Source organism: Pteropus alecto, unplaced genomic scaffold (genome assembly GCF_000325575.1).
Source record: "Pteropus alecto unplaced genomic scaffold, ASM32557v1 scaffold3, whole genome shotgun sequence".
NCBI lineage: Eukaryota > Metazoa > Chordata > Mammalia > Chiroptera > Pteropodidae > Pteropus > Pteropus alecto.
Window position 1 is genome coordinate 31789365 of NW_006442484.1, and position 23102 is coordinate 31812466.

Here is a 23102-nt window from a genome sequence, read left to right on the forward strand (position 1 = left end):
ACATGTTTCATTTTCAATAGCTTGGATATTCTTTCAAAGAATACGTAGTTAAGAATTTGGAAAGAGTCTTTTTTTTTTAAGGTCAACTTGGCTTTACTCAGTTTCTCCCTAGCAAATCAGATAAGACAAATCACCAGCAAATGTAATTATGGCCAAAATATACAATAACACTAAGCTTCTCTTTTGCCATCTAATTCATAATAAATACTTTATTGACCAAGGTTATATTAGATAAAAGTAATCATAGATTTTTAATTTTCATAGGCAATGGTGGGTGCCTGATATCTACTGATAATTTGTTTGCTTTTTAGCTAGAGGTTACAATCTCTACCTCTCCAAAGTTCTTCATGAGTATTACTGATTCAAATTAATAAAAAATTGATTGGCATTTTGCTCACCTTTGCTGCCTGTTTTCCTTTAAGGAAACTAATGCATATTTAAGTGAGTAAAAGCTATGCAAAAAGAGAAAAGAGAGCATAGGTAATCCACAATCTTTATATCCAGTCCCTGATTACTCAAGGATATATACAATATTTTATGAATATTGATTTAATACCAGAAAGTTGATGCACTGTCTTGTTCTACAAAACTCAAAAAGTAATAGTGTTTGGGACTGTTAAACTGCAAGATATAAATCATACTCAAAGTACATTAATAGAAAATTTCACTAAGATGTCTTGTTTGCCACCATTCCAATAATGTTTATATAAAACTTGAGTCCTGGAGTCGAATCCTATTGTACAGATGAAAACTATAGTCTTAGCAAAAGTAAATATTCTGCTAGCATTCATTGGTATATTTGTACCAGTTATCAAACTATTGAAATACTTCTGTCCTGATCAGTTGATAGCTGTTATTGAAAACTCCCAGTGACATTTCTTTGTCCTACACACCCAAAGCAACACCCCCTCCACCAAGATGCCCCCAGATCTCTTCATGACCCAGCATCTAAAGAAATAAAAACCAGCATGGCAGGGTTTTTCCAGGACTCTGTTCCAGTTGAAGTTTTTGTTCTAATTGGGTGGTTCCTGTGCCATATCAGTCTTCAATATCAACCTGGCCATAGCATCATCATGATTTCATACCACTCATTTGCCCTGTGTTATTGTATGATTTTATGCACATTATCTGTGGAAAAGAGAAAAACATTTTCTTTCCTCTATAAAGAAATCATACTTTTAGATGATTTTATTAAAACAAAGAGACAATTTATTCTCCTTTGATAACAGACATAACATTTCATTTGCTGAAATCAATTAGATTGAAAATACCTTTGTTGTCAGCAGCAATGAAACCAAGGATGTTTTCGTGTCTCAACATAACAGTCTGATAAATTTCTGCCTCGCGAAACCAAGATCTTTCATCTCTGGAGGAGAATATTTTCACAGCCACATCTTCTCCACACCATCTTCCATGCCAGACTTCACCAAATCTACCTTTTCCTACTATCTCCTGAAGTACAATTGTCCTGGCAATCGTTCTTTGAACCAACAGAGGTAGACCTAACCAAGGAAAAGACAGAATCCATTATTCAAAATAAATAAAGGCCAGAGAAAACTGTCAGACTGACTATTATTTTCACATTAAAAAAGCAAATATTTAAGCATTTTAATGACTTTTCCGATTTTGAAGAGATAAGCACCTTTATACCAAACTTTAATTTTAAAGTATGCTCAAAAAATATTCCAAATTTTTATTATGAATTTTTCTTCTCATATTCACAAGTAAAAATTTCTTGAACAGAGCCTGCTGCTACAGATATCTGATTTTCCAAAACTGCTACAAATACCCCTGGTTTGTGCATGAAAGCCAATCAGGTTACTAAATAGACAAAGGTTTAGAAAATATGCTGTTAAAAGAAGTACAAATTAATAGTTGATAACTGGTCACAGGGAATGGGAGCACAGCAGAGGGAATGCAGTTAGCATTAATATGATGGCTAGGTGGAGGGCCAGAGAAGGGAAGGAGCAACTGGGGGAATCGTTTTATGAACTATATAGATGTCTAACCAATGTATTGTATACTTGAAATTAATTTAAATTAATTAAGTAAAAAATAAGCTGTTAGCCTCTAAAATATAATATATAGTCCCTAGTACTACTGGGAAAGCAGAAGAATGTTTTGAGAATTAAAAAAATTAAAACTGGAAAGTGAAGAATCAAATTCAACAATCAAGTGAGGTAAGTAAGCATGTTACAGTAAAAGCAAAGTACAGTCATAAAAAATATCAAATGGATATTTTCTGTGGAGTGAAAAAGTCAAAGAAAATATATTCTGAGTGCATGTGAAATGTTTAGTTTCTTTGAACCAATAACTCCACTCTAGAATTTTATCCTAAAGATTTAATGCAAAATATAAAAGAAATTATGTTAAAATGTTTATGATATTATTATTATTTAGAGGAAAATTAAGGAAAAGTGTCTGATAATAGAAAAAGATGTTGATATAATGCAGAGATTAAGAACTCAGATAAGAAAGACCTCGGTTCCAATTTCAGCTGTGCTATGTGGTAACTACAGGCAAATCATTGAATTTTTCTGAGCTTTGGCTTCCTTGTCTGAAAAATGAGATATAATAATATTACCTGTCTCATAGGGATACTGTGAGAATTAATAAACATGTTAAGGACTTAGCACAGTATTTGGCACATTACATGCTCAATAATGGATAGTCCTTAATATTATGTGTTAGGACGGATAGTTTAGAGTCAATAATAATGACACTGCTTATGAAGAGGTATTTCTTAGTGACATGGGAAAATACTTTTGCTACAATGTTAAATGTAAATAGCACAGTAAATTCTATCCATCTAAATAAGTGCATCAAAATATGCACAGAAAAGACTGAAAAGGAAACATACTAAATGTTATGATGGTTATATCTACTTAATGGAATCAAGGTAAATTGTGATATACTTCTTTCTAATTTTGTACATTTTCTTAATTTCTACAATGGGTAGTTATAACTCATAATTAGAGGAACATAAAAAGGTTACAGTATAATTTATTCTGGAAAGTCATGTTTAGTTGCTGTCATTGTACTCAGATGGCTGGAAAGCCCTCATAGCAACAACTGTGTAAGCTCCTGCAGGATTAAGCCTCTGCTCCTGAAATGAGCCATGGTTTATTCAGATGTTCTCATCATCATGAGAACCACCCACTATGACAAAACAAGCACAGACTATAAATTTGCTATTATGGGTCTCAACAATTAGTCACAAAGTCCCACAACTAGAAAGTTCTTCTGAGATCATCTGGTTCAACTTTATTATTTTAGAGAAGAGAAAATTGGGGCCCCACAGAAATGAAAGACTTACCCAGGAATAACCTGCTAGTAGGAGGCAGACCTACCACTAAAACGCTCCGGTCCAAACTCTTGTTCTGTCACCATTTAACGGATATGACTGCAGTCCTTCCCTGCTGGGAGGATTTCTAGCAGCAAACTATATAGGTTATTTTTGTAGGCTACAGTCAATTTTACTACTTGACTACACACAATAAAAGTTGTACTAACAATTATTAAGCCAAATCGCAATTGCAATCACTCTCCTCCATCCCCTCTTGCAATACACACACAAAAACATCACCACCAACAACCACTACCAACAACAATGCAACAATATTTAGCTAGAAAACTGGATAAGCCAATGTTTTCAAACTGCAAATTGATCAAGCACACAATCAATGCCACAGACCAGAGACAAAGTAAGACAACATTATCTAAAGTATTCAGTACAGCAATTAAGGTGAGACAGTAAAACTCAGTAAAAGTTGCTTCAGTGTCTTTCAAAGCAACCCCCAAAATAATCTAATTCTTGTGTTATATACTTAGAGATTTCATTTGAAGATACATAGACTTTGCTTCTCCCTGTAGGTTCGTTTCACATTTTTTATACCAGGATTGTAAAAGCCGATGTCTGTCTGCTAGAAAGGCACCTTTCAGTAATGTCAGAAGTGCTATAACACAAGAGGAGAGCAGCAAGCTACCCAGTCTCTTGGAAGCCACCTGAGACACAATCCACTCTCAAAGACAGCCTGGTAAAACATCAATTCATTTTCCTCTCTTGCAGGCATTATATCTCTTTGAAATTTGTCCTTGACCAGGTCAAGGATAAGCTTCACAATTTTTGTTTCTCAACACCTGACAAAGTTGCCTCTCGTCTAAGGTCACTGGCCAATTAAGAGAAGCAGAGGGGAAGCAGAACAACCTGATTCCCTCCCCATGGGTGAGCTTTTGTGACAGAAGCCTTGCTGCCAACAGACTCATCTCTGATTATCAAACACAGTGCCGCCATTACTTACTTTTAGCCAGTGGTCTCTGCCAAGTACATGCAGCTAACTTAGGGAAAAAGCACCTAAAACTCTTTCAAATTGCTCGTTTAAAAAAAAATCATCCACACTTGGGTACATTTACAACTTATTTTAAGAGAAATCTTAGAATAATCTAAAGAGGAGAGAGTCCAGCAGTCAATAAATCCAGATTTGGGTGTAAAAGTTGCATAAAAGCACCAAAAAATTTAACGTTAAATTTTTTTAGGTTATGCTCTGGCTCATGGCTGCTTTCTTAAACTAAATATTCAGTCTCCAGTTATAAAATATCTATTATGTTTATTGGAAAGGAAAACGCTTTAGGAATTTTAAAACCCATATTAAATATATTCAAGGAGTCACTCCAAAATACACATTTCTACCTAACATCTCCAGATGAACTGAAATGTTTTGGTGGTAATTAAATAGATGGTTATTTAATCACTTGAAACTCATAAAGAAATTATATAAGGTTTCAAAGAACTTGGCACAAATCAGAGCTCTCTGTGCACATATTATGTGCCTAGAATGTTGCCAGCACTCAAGAAATTAGGTCACAGTGGGCCCCAAAATGTAATGCTCAAGGAAGAAAAGAATACTGAATCTGAACAAGTTTTATTTTTAAAGGAAGAATGCCAGCTTTCTATCCAATAATTTAATTTGAATTTCAATTTTATAAACTTTGCAGTTTGGAGACATTTTTCCAATATTCCTCCCTTGAAAACATGCCACCTAATTTGTGCAGTGACAGTGTAAACATTGAAACTTCGGTCAGTGAGAGAGCAGGCGATCTTGCCCCCCAGAAGCAGCAAACTATCTGAGCCCTCTGGATGATATGATTAGGCCTCTCTTTTCTGGACTCTTCGGTGAGTCTATGGCTACATCATGTCAAATGTAAATGCTCATATAGATGCTAACATCCCTCTGTCATCTGCCACTGTTCATTGTGTCTGCCTAGATGCTCCTAAGGGACATGGGAGTTACTTAAAATCTGTTTGGGGTAATAATCATCCTTCATGATCCTTCCAAAGCAAGAGGGGCTGCAGGGGCTTCAAAAGTGGCTCATTTAGGTTTACCCTAATTTGTGTTTCTGCACCACCACATGCTGACAGGATTTCTGGAGATATACAGGAAAGCAGGGAGCCTGCTGCCATTTTAGGGAATTGGTGATTACGAGAGAAATTCTTCTTTATGGCCAGAAACCCAAAAAACTCTAGACATTTTGTGCTATGAAAAAAAGCTCACCTAAGCCATAATACAGCCTGGTACTCTAAAATACACATTTCTACCTAACATCTGCAGATTAACCGGTAGTGATTAAATATACTGTTATTTAATCACTTGAACTTGAGTTGCTTTACCAGAGGCTCTGGAGTTCCATTAAAGAAGAAGAGAATTATCATACAACCTTAGCATCAAAAGCCTGCACAGGAATGCTGTGTTGCTCCCTTTCATCTTTCGTTTCTATGATTTAAGAACATATTCTTGATTTTAATTTCAGGTCAGCTCTCTGGTAACTTTGTTCACATGTCCCAGGGGTGCGTACAGACTCTAAAGACCTTCATAATCACAAGCAAATGTGCTTTAAGAACATTATTTTGAGTAACTAGTATCTCCCTCCACCAGAACTCAACTCCTCAAATTCAGTAACTCTTTTGTGCCCATGAAACATTACCAAGAGAGCAAAAATGATTATTACTAATCATAATGGAGAAGAGAGGAAAGAAGAGACTCCTTCCTTGCTTCAGAAATAAATTGTGAAAGAATGTCAAAATGAGCATCTGAATACCTAAAGTCACAAAAGGCAAATGAGAAGACTTAATTCTTTAGGCCATGACTGAATTTCTCTTCATCAAATCGTAAAACATGTTTCTATACCAGAACTTACCATATACCCTATCAAATATTTTAAATGATGGAATTCATAATTGGAGCCCTTTTTTGTTTAAAAATTTCTTTTTTATTTATTTTTAAATAAGAAGTTTCTTGCTGAAAAATGGACCACAGGCACATACCGGATCCGGATCCAGAGGTAGTCACATCGTAAATCAGATCTTTTAGAGTTTTTCCAGCATTTACCAGATTGCACTCAGAGAGGGGCTCCTCCACATTCTGTCTCTTTTTCTTTCTGTATGTGCACTGTCGACCTTGGCATGCCCATATTGTCAGCACTGCAGCTACGAACAGGAGGCAAACTGGCACAGTAATAACAACAGTCAGCTCCATGGGTCCAAGTTTTGGGGCATTTTGTGAGGCTTCAGTAAAAAAAAAAAAAGAAAAGAAAAGAAAAACAAAAAGAAAGGAAAAAAGAAAGAACATGACCATAAATCAACCCATTTAAAATATTTTAGAAACTTGAAATGCAGTCACCAAAATTTCACATCTATAGTGCAGCTACACAGTGTACACATACATTAGTTGGCAAAGATTCTCTGTGTCCTAAGCAAAGCTAGGGAAAGGGAGCTCAGGTTAGGCTACAGCTAGGAATGGTTATGCCAGGTGACAATAGGAGTCAGAATTAGGATCATAAAAAGCACTAGCTCAGGAGGTCCTTTTTAAAACCTCCAAGCAGTTGACATTTTTTCTACAATTTTCTCCCCATTTTCAGCAGTCCATCCTCAGAGTACATTCATTCATTCACGTCATAAGTAAATACTGTGCTCTTGCAATATGTTGCCACCATTCCAGGTGTGGAGGTACAGTAGTGAGTGAGAGAGCCCCAACCCCTGCTCTTGCGGTACTTATGTTTGCATGTACCTATATTTAATATATGCAATGCAAAAGCAGGAGGTAATAAGTGCTACGAAGAAAAATGAAGCAGAAGAAAGAGATGAAGAGATGGCGGGATGCTATTTTAGATAGCATGGTCATGGAAGGCTGACCTGGGAGGCATCAGGGAGTAACAACAGAAGGCATCCTACGCCCAGCAGAGGAACAGCAAGTGTTAGGGGCCCAGAGATAGAGACCTACTTGGCATATTCAGGAACAATCTGTGCATAGAGTACAGTAAGTGAGAAGGATAGAAATGCGGTCAGGAAGGCAAAAAAAAAAAAAAAGAGAGAAAGATCACGCGGGGTCTTGTAAGATAAAGAAGGACTGTGAATTCTAAGTAGAAGTTGTTACAGGGTTTTGAGGAGGCAAAGATATGATCTAACTCATATTCAGTGTGGCTACTGTGTGAAGACACTAGAGGCGCAAGAGTAAAAGCAAAGAGACCAATTAGAAACTGAATGTAATAACCGACAGGAAATGATGGTCTTGGCTGACAACCTTATCTAAAACAGTCCTTCCTTCTCATTCCTCATTCACTCTCTATACCCTCTTTCTGTTTTATTTTAATCCCTAGATCTTATTGCCACCTGGCACATCTTATATTCATTTATCTATTATCTGATTTCCTCCAAAGAACACATGCTTCATGAGAAGAACTTTGCCTGCTTGGTTCTCAACTATATCCCAGTGATTACAATAGTAGATGGTCAATAAATAGTTCTTGAATAGCAGAATCACTAAAAGTTTTTACTACTTTTGTTGTTAATAAGGATAAGGTTTTTAGTTTTATAAAAATAAATATGATAATTGAAACCAAATAACATACGGATATAATTTGTCATTCTAATTTTAAAACACATATAGCCAAATTTTTTTAAAGTTAATCCTGCATTTAAGAAATCTTTTTAATTAGAAAAACAGTGATACATGAAAAATCTATGATTATGGCTATTTCTCATGTTTTTCAAAGAAGTTATTTTGACCCTTGAAATGAGCATATAGTTCATTTTGTTTTCATTCACTATGGACAGCCACAGCATTGATTTAATTTTATTTCCAAGTCCTACTATCGGGGATGTTGATTTTTGTTTTTAATAAACTTAGCGTGCATTTGATAGAATAAGGGAACAGAACTCTGGAGCCAGGTCCTCAAACATCAAGAAGTAGAAGAATGCAGGTTTTGGAAAGAGAAGTTTACGTGTGGCTATTGTGCCCTGGGCAAACTGCACCCTTCCCCATCCTACTCTCAGCTGGTTCTGCTTAGGCTACTGAGAGAGTTAGAGACAATGCACAGAAAGCAATAGCGTAACACCTACACCTTAGAGTTTAGACAAATTACAATGATAATGGACCTTGTGATTTCAGCCATTCCTCAGACTTCTTTCTTTGCAATGACAATCATAGAGTGTGTATATCAAATATATTTACATTTTACCTATAATATTTCAACCAGAATACATGAATATAATTTGAAAACAAATATCATTTAATTCTACAGGAAAAAGAATCAAATTCCACAGAACAAAGTGTATCCACAGAAGGTTCACTATAATCCTAAAAATAGTAGTCTATCTACAACCAGCAAGTGAAAGATTTAAAAATGTTAAGTGAACTTTAGAAACAAACATAATCCATACTCTTTTACTTTGCCTAGTGAATTTTGGCAGACCACCAACTTGCTTTCTCCTGAGTGTTTCAGGATTCCTCTGAAACTATTAGAAGTTGTACAGATGCATATGAGACGAGCTTGGCCATGAGCTTTCTTATGACAAGGTGCTAAAAGAGTTCTCTAAATTGACTTTGCTTTAGAATCATTAACTATGATACCCACAACTTCTCAAGTTTGCTTATAAAAGAGTTGTATTATCCATTTCACTATAAGCTTTTAAATTTACATTTCAATTGTATCTATATTTTTATGTCTTCATAAAGGTATTCTAAGAAAACCACATAGTGTACTTAATTACTTACAATTTATATAAACATCTGTGTAAACATGTTCTTAAAAATAAAATTCAACTATTAGATAAATTTATACAGCTAAATTTTATTTTGATATGTGTTATTTGGAACTATCAATATAAACGTTACAGTTAAAAAGCGTATTGATTGCTTTCATCTTAGTAAAGCTCTCTTAAGCAGAGCTCAGATCATCACCATGGCAACCAATAAGGAGGCAAAAGGTCAGCAACCCTGAAAATAGAATAATCTCTATAAAAGAGCACTGCTCCAATGATGGCTACTGCTCTCAGGGATGTTTATTACATATGGGCAATGTTTCTTCTTTTGTGAACCAATTTACTGATATGAATTAGTAAGAAAAGATTAGAAAAAAAAAGCTAACTCAGCTAGATAAAAGACTAGTAACACCATCCAGAAAGAGCTACTTAAACACTGAGCAATTTTTAAAACAAACATTTGTAAAACTATCTTCTAAACCAAATGTTGGTTGTAATCGCTACAGGAGATAAATGAAGAAAAACTGTAGTCTACACCCCATGAGCCTTGGTAGGAGACAGTAGTGTCGTTAAGAAGATAATGTAATGTTACTACTGATGAGCGTATGAATTTCTCTAGAAGGTTTTACATTTTTGATCATAACAGAACTCTTATTATTTGATAATTTCCAATTTTTGAGATTGTCTGTGTCAACGGAGATATATTCTCCAGGAAATAAGTAGCTCCATGGGGGCAATATTAATCCCCAAGGTGAGGTCTGAGTAGTGCTGCATTGTTAATTCAAGTTATCTCACTCCCTAGTAAATTAAACAGAAGGGGATGGGGAAAAAAAGAGAGAAAAGCACTAGCCCACATGGGTGACAGCCTAGCTCACAAATATCTTCCCTCTTTTAGTTCTACAATACATTAAACCAAGACAACGCAGGGGGGAATAGTATTAACCAGGCAGGGAGTAGGGAACTTGACCTGAATGGGGTGGAAGATTCTATACAACTGGAGAGAGTCATGTGAAAGGCAAAAGAATGTAAGAAGGTAAGATAAGAGGGAAAAAAAGAAAACAAAGAAGGAAAGAAAGAAGGAGAGAAGGAGAAATGGGAGAACATTTCTTTCAGATTACTTTTGTGAATTTTGCAACTTTTCCTAGAGACCTAAGCGGAAATGGTGATGGTGAAAATCAGTGGTCGTTGTCACTGCTCAAATAAAATTCAGAACCGGTTTAGATGTCTCAGCTTCTTCCAAAACACTTTATTACTCCCATTACCTCCTTGCTACTTCTTATTTCTGGCTTTAGGGAACACAAACTCTTCAATACGAAAAGAAAACGATGAGAAGTGGGCACGATCCCCATGTTTCTTCCCCTGCTGACCTCTTTTCTTTCTTTATTAAAAGTACGAAAAGTTATTAACGTTTATGAGATTTATAGAACCTTCAAATTAATTAATTTACATTTCCTTAGTATGTGCTATTAGGAGGAGATGCCTTAGAACTAAGTGGAGATAGGGACTTGATCAATGACTTCAAATAATTCATATTGACCATAGGCACAAAAGCTTGTACTGTATAAACTATATTCAACTTAAAGACCTATTTCTTCACAATATTTGAATGGCATTCAACTGACTAGAAACTCGGATAACAATGGAGCGAGGTATAGAAACTCTTTGAGGATAGAGTAACTGAAGAGATATGTACAGGCTGGACAACTGTTTGAAAACATTCAGGCAAAACAAAACAAAACGAAACAGAGGTCTTTGTCCAGACAAAGTACATTTTTGTAAAACATTTCAAAGTTAATGCTTCTTTCCCAAAAGTTGCTGTAGCAAGTAGCTACAGAAATTTTAATGGGTTCAAAACACCCGCTAAAGAAACCACAGACTAATTTAGCATTAAAACCCTCCACTTCTTTTTATTAAAGATTTTTTTCCAAGTGAAAAGATACCATTTTGCAAGGTTGAATCCATGAATGTAGAAATATCAGATCTGCAACTGCTTAACCAAACCTCTTAAAAAGGGAGGCATTTTTTTCTCCAGCTTGTGGCTTTGAAATATTCTCGGGTAATAAACCAATCGAAAAGACAATGTCACTTGAGATGCTTTCTGCTGCGTCTGTTTCTGTCCTGGCACCAGGAAGAAATACCACCAGTGTCAACTGAATGATGTGGTGATGTTCTGATCATCCGCCTGTCCTATAAACCTTCTATGACACGGACCTGTGACTTCAATTAAAGGGCATATGTTTAGTTCACAGATTTCTGGAGGTAAATGTGGAAATAATATGTGCAGTTGAAACAGAAGAAAGAATACATTATCTCAAAGCTATCTCATTAATTAGCTCAACAGGAATAATTTCTTTTGTCGAAAACAGAGTGACATGCTTAGCAACGAGAAATTGCCCAAATCTTCATGGTGAACCTCCTTTAACCTGCCATTTTGAAGCTTCTTTAAATGGGGGTACCATCATTATCATGTCAAACATTGGCTTGATGGCAATAAAAATGCGCTTCTAATTGGTGTCTTGTTGCTTTACTAAATTGGTTCAAAGACTGGGTCCAGATGGATTGGTTTGTATAACATTGCACCAAAAACAAATCAGTAGGTGGGAGGCCAGAGAAGTGGGGCAAGGTCCACATCCTTGTAGAATTTAAAATCTACTAAGGAATATAAGATCCAACTAGGGAACAATTCCAAAGCAACTTTGCAAGTAAAAATATGGAGAAAAATTTATGTAAGAGCAAGGGAAGTCGGAGTTAAGAAGAAGAATATGTAACTACAGCTACATGTGTGAAGTACACACATGTGAAGCAAAACAGGTCTAAGGAGCTAAGTCACAAACGCCAGTTTTGTCTAACATGCTCATGTAATTCTGTACTCACTGATGGCAGGCAGCTCTTCCTCACCCCAAGCTTGTCCTAGCCTCCTACTTCTTCACAGTGACCCTTATAAATGTCATCAGGACTGTTCCAATTGGAATTTAATTTCGTTAGATTTTTCCAACATGCACAACTATAGGCAGCAGCAAATGGTCTCCCTTTTTCACAGATAGAGAATAATCATGTCAAACAGGTTGTCTTTGATCAACATTAACCTCAAGCACTGAACAACAGTCAAATATTTTCTAATCTAGAGATTCAACTGAACTGTGACAGTGACGGAAATAACATGAGAATTATTTCTGCCTTTTAGCTGAATCAGATGAGTTATGGGCGGGGGTTGGGGGGAGCATTCCATTGTTCAGTGCTCAATCTATAAATGGCTATTTGTATACACTGTCTTCATCTGGCCTGATTCCATGAGTATATCACAAGCAGGGAGCACTGTACACAGAAAGATTTCCTGAATAGTTTGCTTTGTGCTGCTGGTTTTCTGGAGGGATGTGAGGAACACTGAGAAGTTTCTAATTTTCTTTTGTCCACTAGCATCTGAATTTAAGGATAATAAATATTTTATTTTAAGGAAACAGAACATTAAATTGGACAATATAATCTTTGGCACAAGGGGTATGAAGAACTTTTACTCAAGCAGAGGTGAGATTAATAAAACATAGGAAGGAGAATTTAAATTGGCTCTATCATTTTTTTTAATCTCAGGGCATGCACTCAGAGATTAGCTTCTTAAACTGTCACCAAAACACATATCTTCAAATGATAAACATCTGTAAAGAAACGAGATAGTAATTACTCAAGGAATATTTTAGTTTTTTTTCCTTAAGCAAACATTTTACATGGGAAAACTGAAACCTCCTTGGAAATGGCACCCATATCTCATATCTCTGCTTCCCCAGCTCATGGCAGATAGCCTTGTTCAGAGAAAGCACTAAAAATATTGATAACAAAGGAAAAGTTACACTTCTCTGTCTTAAAGTTCATGCTAATAGAATTTCTCCCACAGCTAATACATTCACACAGAGCAGTTTGTTCACTTGGAAGAGACTGATGAGAGATAATCCTATTTTGACCCAGCTCAATGTCCTGTACATGATAATCACTCCGAAAATATTTGAGTAAATAGGTAATAGTATTGACATAACTGAGAGAGTAAGGGCTTACATAATGTAAAATCCTCAATTTAGAATTGGTTATAAATTTTACTTTTCATTTCTCATTATATCCCTGTAAACAAAATTTCATAATCGAAATCAGTATACTTGTTTCTTGAGATAAGAAATGCTTCCCATCTTCCTATATTAAACTTTTAAAGCATAAGCTTGACTTCTTTGTATGATTATATTTCATAGCATTTTCCAAAATGTAAAAATCATAGCATCTTTCAGCTTATGGAGAAAAAAATAAATACCCACCTAGCACACCTGTCAGGTGTGCACTGAATCCTTAGAGAATGAGCTATAAATGGATTTGTTCTTGTGGTAGCAGAACAATTCCACAAGGGGACTCATGAGCATTTCTCAGCATGTAGATGTCACCTTACACTGACTAGATCAATGAATTTGTGTTTAAAATAGAAAACCATAAATGTTAAGAAAGCACCATGGATTTTTTTTTAAAGAAATAAAAATAACAAGACTTTTAAACTCTCAAAAGAATACTACTAAGTCTGCAATTTTTTAAATTATAGCATGCTTTAAAATTATTAATTTTTGATAAATTCAAGTTTTATATTTTGGCAGTTTATTGTCCTTCAGTTTGGTTTACATTGATATCTAATTTAGATATGTGCCTAATCAATATGCATTGTTCGCCACGAACAGAACAGGAAAGTAGAAACTGAGGTTAATGAAGCAACTACGTTTTAATGCTGTGCATACATTTTCTTTATTGAAACTAATTTTTGACTTAATCAAAAATATAATAGTATTATTAAAATACTAAATCAGAAATTACTACTACACTTACCCTTTCAAGCACTGTATGTTTTGGTAGCAAAATGGGAACAAAGATACCTGGAACTTGAATATTTTTGTTGAATAGTCTATTTCCATATGAAGGATGGTAATTTAGTGCAAGTAGGAACTAAATAGGGGTGCCTATCAAAGTTAATCCTATAAATAACTAGCTTCTCTAGCCCAGGTTTCCTGATCTTATCCTGGATGAATTTTCATAGACAATTTTAGAGTGCCCTTGATGCTCTTTGACATTACTATTTCTCTGCATTTGTCTCAGACATCACCTAGAGTCACCAGAAATCATTTGTTACAAAATGAAATGTAATCCAGCCATGAAAGAATTAAGCAACAAAATGTGATTCCTTCACATGGGAAAAGGAATATGTTTTAATACTAAGGGAGAGAAGTAAGATATAAAATTATATTAGACAGAATAACTATACTATACTTAAATAGAAAATATACTAAACTATTACAGTGAGAACTCTAGGCCAGTGGGTATACGCTCAATATATATTGAATGAATGAATGAATGAAGAGGGAAAGTCCATGCCCAATAAGGAAGAGTCACTCACATCAGCTTTAGCCAACTGATAACAAGAGGGAGACCTTGAAAAATGCCAAATCCTCTGTTTCTTCAAGATAAGCCAGACATCTGGATTTTTATATTAAGGCTCTTAACTTTTAACATAAATAAATTCACTGTCCTTTTCCAGAAACTATGTAAATCAAACAAAACCTGTCTGTGGGCCAGCTTATAAAAAGCAGATAGAACTCTGGGTGACTTGTTTTGCTATTTCTATGTTCATTAGAAATGAGTTTAGCTACAAATAACAGGAAACCAAACACGTTTTCTTTCTCTTTCATGAAAAAGGAATTTGAAGATGAGTAGTCCAGTGTTGGTAACATGGCTCCACGAAGTGTTCAGTCAGGCTCCTCGCAACTCTCTTGTTGCCATCCCTATAGTGTAGCCACTATCGTCTTGGTCCAAGGCAGCTGATGAAACTCTATCCTTTACTTTCAGGCAGTGTGATGGAGGATGGCATAAGAATGTGCCAGTTCTGTTTTAATGAATCTTCTCCAAAGTCCTCCAAAACACATCCACTCATCTCATTAGCCTGAACTCAGTCACACGGCCACGCTTACCTGTACGAGTAGCTGAAAATACTGTCTGTTAGGTGGACAGCCATGCAAGGAGCTAAAAGTCTAGGTTCCGCTACTAAATGGGTATTGTAGGAAACTAGATGTCTTTGAAATGCTTATTTATAGTCATAGTAAACGCTGATCAATGGGATTTTTTTCATTAGAAAAATAACATATATGCAACTAAACAAGTCAGACAGTATAAAAATTTATAAGAAAAGGGTTATATAATGTCCCTAGCCTGTTAGCTCTCCAATACCAACTCCAGGCATTAATAGAATGTACAACTTCCATAAATTTACTATACACAAAGATTACTTTGAAACAATGGGTTTTCTTCTTTATTGTTGTCGTGAAATATAATGAATACACAGAAAAGTACATACAATATATAGGTTAAGTGTAGAAATATAAGTATAGCATAGAAATAATTATAAATGCCAATGCATCATCACTCCCCTCATCTCCCACTGTCCTGTACCCCCACTCTGAGATAACCTCATATTATCACAACCTTATCCCTTCCCCCAGGGTAACCATTATCCTGATTTGGAGAATAATCACTTTCTTGCCCTCATACTGTGGTTCCCAGAACCCCTTTCCCAATATGGTTCTAGGTTGAAGTTGAAATATTTACATACATGTTCATGAATGAAAATGACTTGTAATTTCTTTTTTCATACTGTCTTTGTTGTGTTTCGATATCAAGGTTATACATAAAATTAGTTAAGGACTATTTCCTTTTCGTCTATGTTTTGAAAGAGGTATAAGAATGATCTGTTTCTGGAAGTTTGGCAGAATTTTCTGGTAAAGGCTCTTGGGCTTTAAGAGTTTCTTTATGGGAATATTTTTATTACCTTTTTTAAAAACTACTAATTCAAGATCTTTAATGTCACAATAATATTCAGGTTTGGTAAATTATAATTTTCTAAAAATTAGGCTGCCTATAAATTATGTTATTTCAACCTTATAAAGTCTATTTTTTTTTAAATGTACTTGTATCAATAACCAACACAGTGGCTTATTAAAATCTCCTTTTGAGGTTGTGGACTTCTCTATATCTTATAGCTCTGTGAATATTTTTTTTATTTTTGGGCCCATGTTCTTATGTACACAGAATTTGAAATTTATAAGAATCCCTGGTAAAATAAAACTTTAATCATTATAAAGTGACCCTTTATTAATCTTTTTTGATATTAAAATTTTGTTTGCTATTAATATAAATACATAAGCATTTTTGTCTGTCTAATATATGCATGGTATATCTTTTGTATCACAATAATTTCAATATTTCTATAGACTTTCATTTTAGACATATTTAAAAAACATTAAATTGGATTTTTCTCCCATATGATAACCTTTGTTTTTTAACTGAAATGCTTAGTCTATTTATGTTAAATTATTTACATTTAAGTATTACTGACATATTTGGATAATTTGTGTTAGATCTGTGTGTTTCCTTATCTCTCTCTCTCTCTCTTTTTTGCTTCTTTTGGATTGTTTTTATTATTCCATTTTTACCTATTGTAGGATTAGAAGGAATATATTCACAGTCTATTCTTTTAGAATTAACTCAGAGATGACAATAGGCTCATTCAAAGCATAAAACTGAACAATATCTTTATTCCCCTTCTAGAAAAGGCAAGGTCCCTAGAAAATTTTAACTCATTTTATCCTCTTCGACATGTATAATATGCTATTTTCAAACTGAATGAACATTTTATCAAGTTTTTAAAAATCTCACAAGACATTATTGTAACAGATAAATGTTCTTCAGAATTATTCACACATTTGTCATTTTCTTTACTTTTCATTCCTCCTTGTATGTCAGAACTTTGGTATTAGTTTCTTTCTGCATTAAGTATAACCTTTAGAATTTATTTTATCAAGGAGTCCGATAATGTTAAACTCACCTTTTTCTGTTTGAAAATGTATTTTCCTTTACCTCACTCTTTAAAGATATTTTTGTTGGGTATAGAATTCTGGGTCATCAGTTATTTTACTTTAGAATATTGAAGATATAGTTCTAACTTTTCTCTTTTTATTTTTGCTACTAAAACAGTCTCAGTTCTTCTGTAACTCCTTTGAATTTTGTTTACCTTTCTGTCCATCAACTTTTAGCATCTCCCTTGTCTTTAATGTTCTGTAGTGTTACTATGCTATATAAAGGTTTAAATCTGTTTTTATTTCTCCTCTCCATATTCACTGAATTTCTTGGATTTGTAGATTGATGTTCATCAATTCTGAAAAATTCTGAGCTATTATCTCTGAAGATACTACTTTTGCCCAATTCTTTCTCTTCTCTCCTATGGACCACTATGTAAAAGAACAGGTTAAACTTTCTTATGCTTTCCTCTATTTGTCATCCTCTCTTCCATATTTTCCATTCTGTAGTCTCTATAAACTGCATACAAAATTTCGTCTGACCTGTATTTCAGATCCCTAATTCTATCTTCAGTTATTTTTATAACCATTGTTATTAAACCTACCCATTAAGTTTTTAAATTTTGTTATTGTATTTTTAATTTTTTGAAAGTTTTTCTGTTATTATTCAAATACACTACTTTTTTACAATTTCTTATTTTCTAAAAATATTTCAGAACTTGTCTATTTTTAATTTAAAGAATAATTGCTCTATAATTATTAGACAATAATAATATGAAACCTTTGAAACATATGAAACCTTTGTTATCTGTTTCTGTTGTGTACTCTTCTCTGCTCGTTCATGTTCATGCTTTCTTGTATCCTTGTGTGCTTGGGGTGCTTATTCTTCACTATGTACTGTTCATGTCCTTGCAAAAATTTTTGTTCTGTCTCTTTGAGGTCTAATAGTAAAGTGCCTTCCTCTAGAGCGTTTGTACTTTCTTATGCCAGGTAGCTGCTGGAACTAACAGTCTGGGACTATCTGAAAGAAAGTTCTTCCTCAGGAGAGTCCCTGTACTACTCAAGCAATGGAAACTCAAGCCAAAAATCTGTGTGATGGCCGGGCTATGTTCACAGTTTCTCAGGAACAAGGTTTTTTGTGCCTGATATTGTTTTTTTCCTCTCTCTCTCTCTCTCTCTCTCTCTCTCTCTCTCTCTCCTCTGTCTCTCCCTCTCTCTCTCTCTCTCTCCCTCTCTCTCTCAAGTTCTATCTTTCTTTCTTCCTGCTCTGCTTAGTAATAAGCCCAAGCCTCCCTGCTGAGGTTAGAGGAGATAAACTTACATCTGATCTAAACTTGCAATAATGAAAGAGACCTTTGATGTCTCTGCTAAGCATGGGGGTTTCTATTAGACAACCCAATTTGAGCAAACCATGTTTCTTAACTTTCATCTTCCTTGAACCTTGACATCCCTAATAACAAAACCCAACATTTTCCTTATTAGAAAAAGAAGACACACACGAGGAAAAAGTATCAGATAAAAGTATCAGAAAGTTAGATGATAATGTCTTAAACAATAAGAATGTTCACTGATTCACATAACAAGAAATCTGGAAGAAGGCTGGTGACTTTATTAAGTCTCTTTGTTAATAAATCATAGAACCAACTTTATATATAGTTCCATTTTTCCAGTCATGTATGCTACAATTATTTCTATCCCATACTTAATTTATCTTTGGTTTTATTTATGTTGTCTTTTATTATTCATTTTTGTTTTAGTTTGCATGTAGTCAATTATATCTCTTTTTCTTTTATAGCAGTTGGATTTTCTGTCTTATTCAAGAACAGCTTCCATACTATAGTCATAAAATCTTTTTTCTAAATTTTCCTCTGACATTTAAATCACTTTATATTTCACAATTAGATATTTAATCAAGCTGTAATTTATTTTTATATATGGTATGACACTGTCATACAGCCCTGTTTTCCTCCAGATGGATAGATAATTATGCCAGCACCATTTCAAAAATAAACTGTCCTGGAATTTCCATTTCTGCCGAGTTACACTTAGATGTCCACAGACACCCTTCTTGGTATAGCACAAGCAAAAATGCTGAGTAAAATACAAATAAAAACTTTTTTCCTATTACATGATTAAAATAAAATTTTTTTCCTATTACATGGTGGGAAAATAAAAAAGTATTCAGCAGCCAAAATTAAAGTGTGAATCGAGAGAGGTGCCTGAGTACTAGGGCTGCTATTTACCCTGGAGGCATTGGCTGGTTCTTGGTTGTTAAGTGCTCAGTTTACCAGACTGTATCACAAGATCAGGAGATAAAAACTGGCTCCTGAAATAGTGAAATGTCAGATTAGAGATTTTTGTACAAATCAGGCAACTATGAATGGCATTACACTGGAAACAAAACAAAACAAAGTATTCTGCAGGGAGAGAGTATGTATTTGTCTGTCTCAACTTGATTTGGAGTAGAGAAAAAAAAAATTATTTTCAAGAATTCCTTACCACAAGTGTATACCAATATAGGCAGGCTTAGAGACAGAATTCGTGTTATATTTTGGCCAAAAAAAAAAAAAATCAAAACATCACTCCTGGATACCTGATAGAAACTAATGTAAATCTTCTCTAGAAGAACACATTTTAAATAAAGGCTTCAAAAGTTTCATCCAGATATGATTCCCTAAAACACAAGCTCACAATCAAAAATCACAAAACTACACACAAGGAAAGTAGCCACTAAGAATATGAGTCAGTAGAATCGAAAACAGCAGATTAGGACTCACAAAAGCTATAGATACTAAAATTATCAGATTTAAATACGGGAATAAAGAGTTTAAGAGGCATGGAGAATAGACACAGAAAGCCCAACTTACTCAAAATCAGTGGAGGAATTGTGAGAAAAACTAAGGAGAATTTATTAGACAGCTCAAAGACAGAACCCACTATAGGGACACATATCCAAAACATCTTCTAGTGTGAATAGAACTTTTTCACCTATTATTAGCTTGTTCAACCTACCTGGATCTCCCCAAACACACCAAACACACACTTATTTATATAAATAAATATTTTATTTTTTAAATGAAATATTCTTGAAGAGTTAAGAATATGTTTATTTTTGAAGGTGATTTTTTCCCACCAATATGGCTTCTCTCCTAATTTCAGAGGAAACTGAAAGTGGACAATCTGCATGAGTTATTGTGCAGGAAATATGACGATGCCCAGGAATACTAGATCAAAGTTCACTGGAGTCAGAGCAAGAAAAGTAGCATCTAGAAAGGTGGGCAGATATTTTTGGAATGTAAGATAGCTATTCTTATCTGGTTTAAAAGTAAACAGAAAGATGAAATTAGACAGGGCACACTATATAAAGTATACACGTTTCTCTTATTTAACTGATTTGCATAGTCTATATTTAACTTTGAAATATTCAGTACTATATTTGTTTTGAGAAAATAATAATATATTTGCTATTAGTAGAGACATGAACTCAAAGCACTAGTCAAATAAATGGCTGTTTGTAAAAACTGTTTTCTTTCAAGTTTTACATAGAAAAAAAACCTCTAACTATTTATGATAACAGTTGAACTTGGAAGGTTACTCCAGTGACATCAAAGATATCTACTTCAATAAGTTTCAGGAAAGGGAGCAAGTTTTCTAATGTTATATTTCTACCAAGCTATAAAGTTAATTTTATCAAAAAAACTTAACTCCTAAAAATTAAACCCACATGCAGTGTCAAAGCAAGTATTTTTTTAAGGGCAAGTGACTGAATTCAATAGGCTTTATATCAAATATTATTTACAAAGATCTGAATTAATTAGATAAATCTAATCCAACTTAGTATTAAAAATGAATGGATAAGAAGGTTTTTCAAAAGGCCATTTAAAAGAAAAACATTTGAAATTAAAATAGTAATTAGATTCTTAATAGATTTTTTAATAGTAAATTAAAATAATAAATGTCCTTGCTTCATTTAAAATCACTACATTTTAAATATTAACTACAATGGTGTTTCTTAAACTGCAAACATAATCTATTAGTGGGGTCTGAGCACATTTTTATTTAATGAAAGAGCATAGAGTACCTCACAACTTTTAAGGGTAAGAATATTTTGTAAAATTCTTCTTTTGGTTGTGTGTGAATGCAGATTGGGAGAAATTATGTAAAATTTATGTCTTTCTGTGTCACAGTGGAAACATTTATGAAAGTCACTAGTCTAAAACTTTAGGAATTAATAGGCAAACACGTAAGAGGATTTTTAGGAGGGTGAGAGTGAGTGCCCACAGTTCTTCAATTGCCAGGTTACTAGGGAACCTGCAGGGAGAGGATAGGAGAGAAAAATGTCATGAGCTATATTCAAGGCAGGAACTTTGTCACAAAGAAATGAAGCAAGAGCCCAAACATTATACACAGGATCTAAGGACACAAGAGGGCCAGCTGAAATATGATAAAAGTTGCCACACTTACATCAAGACAGCTATCCAGAAATGGCCCCACAGTCTGGGGTGATGAATGAATGAGCCGAAGAGGCAAGGATCCACTTGGCTTTCAGCTGGAACCTCGAAGGGAACTCTCAGATTTTCTCCAATCTATTCTGGTCACCTCACAACCTTTCCTTCTTTTGCCCATGAAAGTGATGCAGAGTATTAGTTCTGTAGAATGTCACACTATTTATCAGAGCACTCATATATTTTACATATATGCGCTCATATTTAAAATTGATAAATCCCTACTAGGCAAAGCAGGGGATAGCCATCAGATTCACTGATGACATGGAAACAATGGAGTTCTTGGCACTGGCTGTGTCAGTGTTCAGCCTGGAGGTTCCCAACGCCTCTCCAAATAGCTGATGTTCCAAATACAGCTAATAATGATTCAGCGCTGCTTCACAGAGAGAACACCCTGCCACGAGATGACTACACATGCAGTCCTATTCACTTTAATGACAATTTACCATACAACGTCACTAAATGAAACACATTCTTACCTTTTTTAAAATTTATTTATTTATTTAAATTAGTTTCAAGTATATAGTACATTGGTTAGACATTTATATAGTTCATAAAATGATCCGCCCAATTTCACCTTCGCTCCCTTGGCCCTCCACCTAGCCATCATATTAATGCTAACTGCATTCCCTCTATTGTGCTCCCCATCCCCGTGTCCAACTATCAACTACTAATTTGTACTTCTTTAACCCTTAGCCCCATTCTCCCAACCCCCCAAACCCCCCAACCTGTCCATCATGAAATTGTCCACTATATTTGTGAGTCTATTTTTGATTAGTTTGTTTTTTTATCCCTTAGATACCACATATAAGTGAAATCATATGGTATTTATCTTTGTCTGACTTATTTCATTCAGCATGAGAACCTCTAGGTCCATCCATGTCATTGTAAATGGTAGGATTTCTTTTTTTTTAATGGCTGAGTAATATTCCATTATATATATGAACCATAATTTTTCTATCCAATCATCTGTTGATGGGCATTTAGGTTGCTTCCATATCTTGGCTATTGTAAATTGTGCAGCCATGAATATTGGAGTGCATACATCTTTACGAATTATTGTTTTGGTTTTCTTTGGATAAATACCCAGAAGTGCAATTGCTGCGTCAAATTTTAAGAAAAGAAATTTGAATTAAATTAAAAGCACATAGGATGTTTTTGTAGATATTAATTACTGGCTAGACAACACATATCTTCCCTGTTATAAGTAATATATGAAAATCAATAAATATGATTACATAGGCTAAAAAAAGAAAAATTATGTGATAACCTCAATAAATTCATAAAAATACTTGAAAACTTTAATATTTATTCACAATAAAAACTTTCTCCTAAACTAGAAATAAAAGTAAATTTCCTCAAATGATAACAGGCATCTACAAAAAAACCTACGGTTATCACCATACTTAATGGTAAAAGACTGAATGCATCCCTCCTATGACCATGAAAAAGGCAAGGAACTTCACTCTCAGACCTCCTATTCATCCTATTGGCAGTCCTAGACAGTGAAAAAAGGCAAGACAAGGAAATGAAATAGATACAGATCAGAATGGAAAATCTAAAACTGTCCGTATTCACAGATGATTGTCTATGTAAAAATGCCTCCCCAAAAAATCCAGTAAAAAAAGCTACTAGAACTAATATAAATTATTTTGGCAAGCTTATAGAAAATAAGGTGGATATAAAAAAATT

At 34.4% G+C, this 23102-nt stretch overlaps 1 protein-coding gene across 3 annotated transcripts in view; it reads right to left on the reverse strand.

Annotated features, from left to right (window-relative positions):
* The window catches only part of ACVR1C (activin A receptor type 1C), a 37429-nt gene that overhangs the window by 10505 nt on the left and 3822 nt on the right, over positions 1 to 23102 (reverse strand). The window contains exons 2-3 of one of the 3 annotated variants that reach the window (XM_006921093.1): positions 6323 to 6562; positions 1272 to 1502 (exon numbers count right to left, since the gene is read on the reverse strand). The exons of 1 other annotated variant lie outside the window; for it this stretch is intronic. In XM_006921093.1, the coding sequence (XP_006921155.1) occupies positions 1272 to 1502; positions 6323 to 6562 (471 nt within the window). The remainder of the gene's footprint in view (positions 1 to 1271; positions 1503 to 6322; positions 6563 to 23102) is intronic. One more of the 3 variants, XM_006921094.2, reaches the window with a different exon arrangement.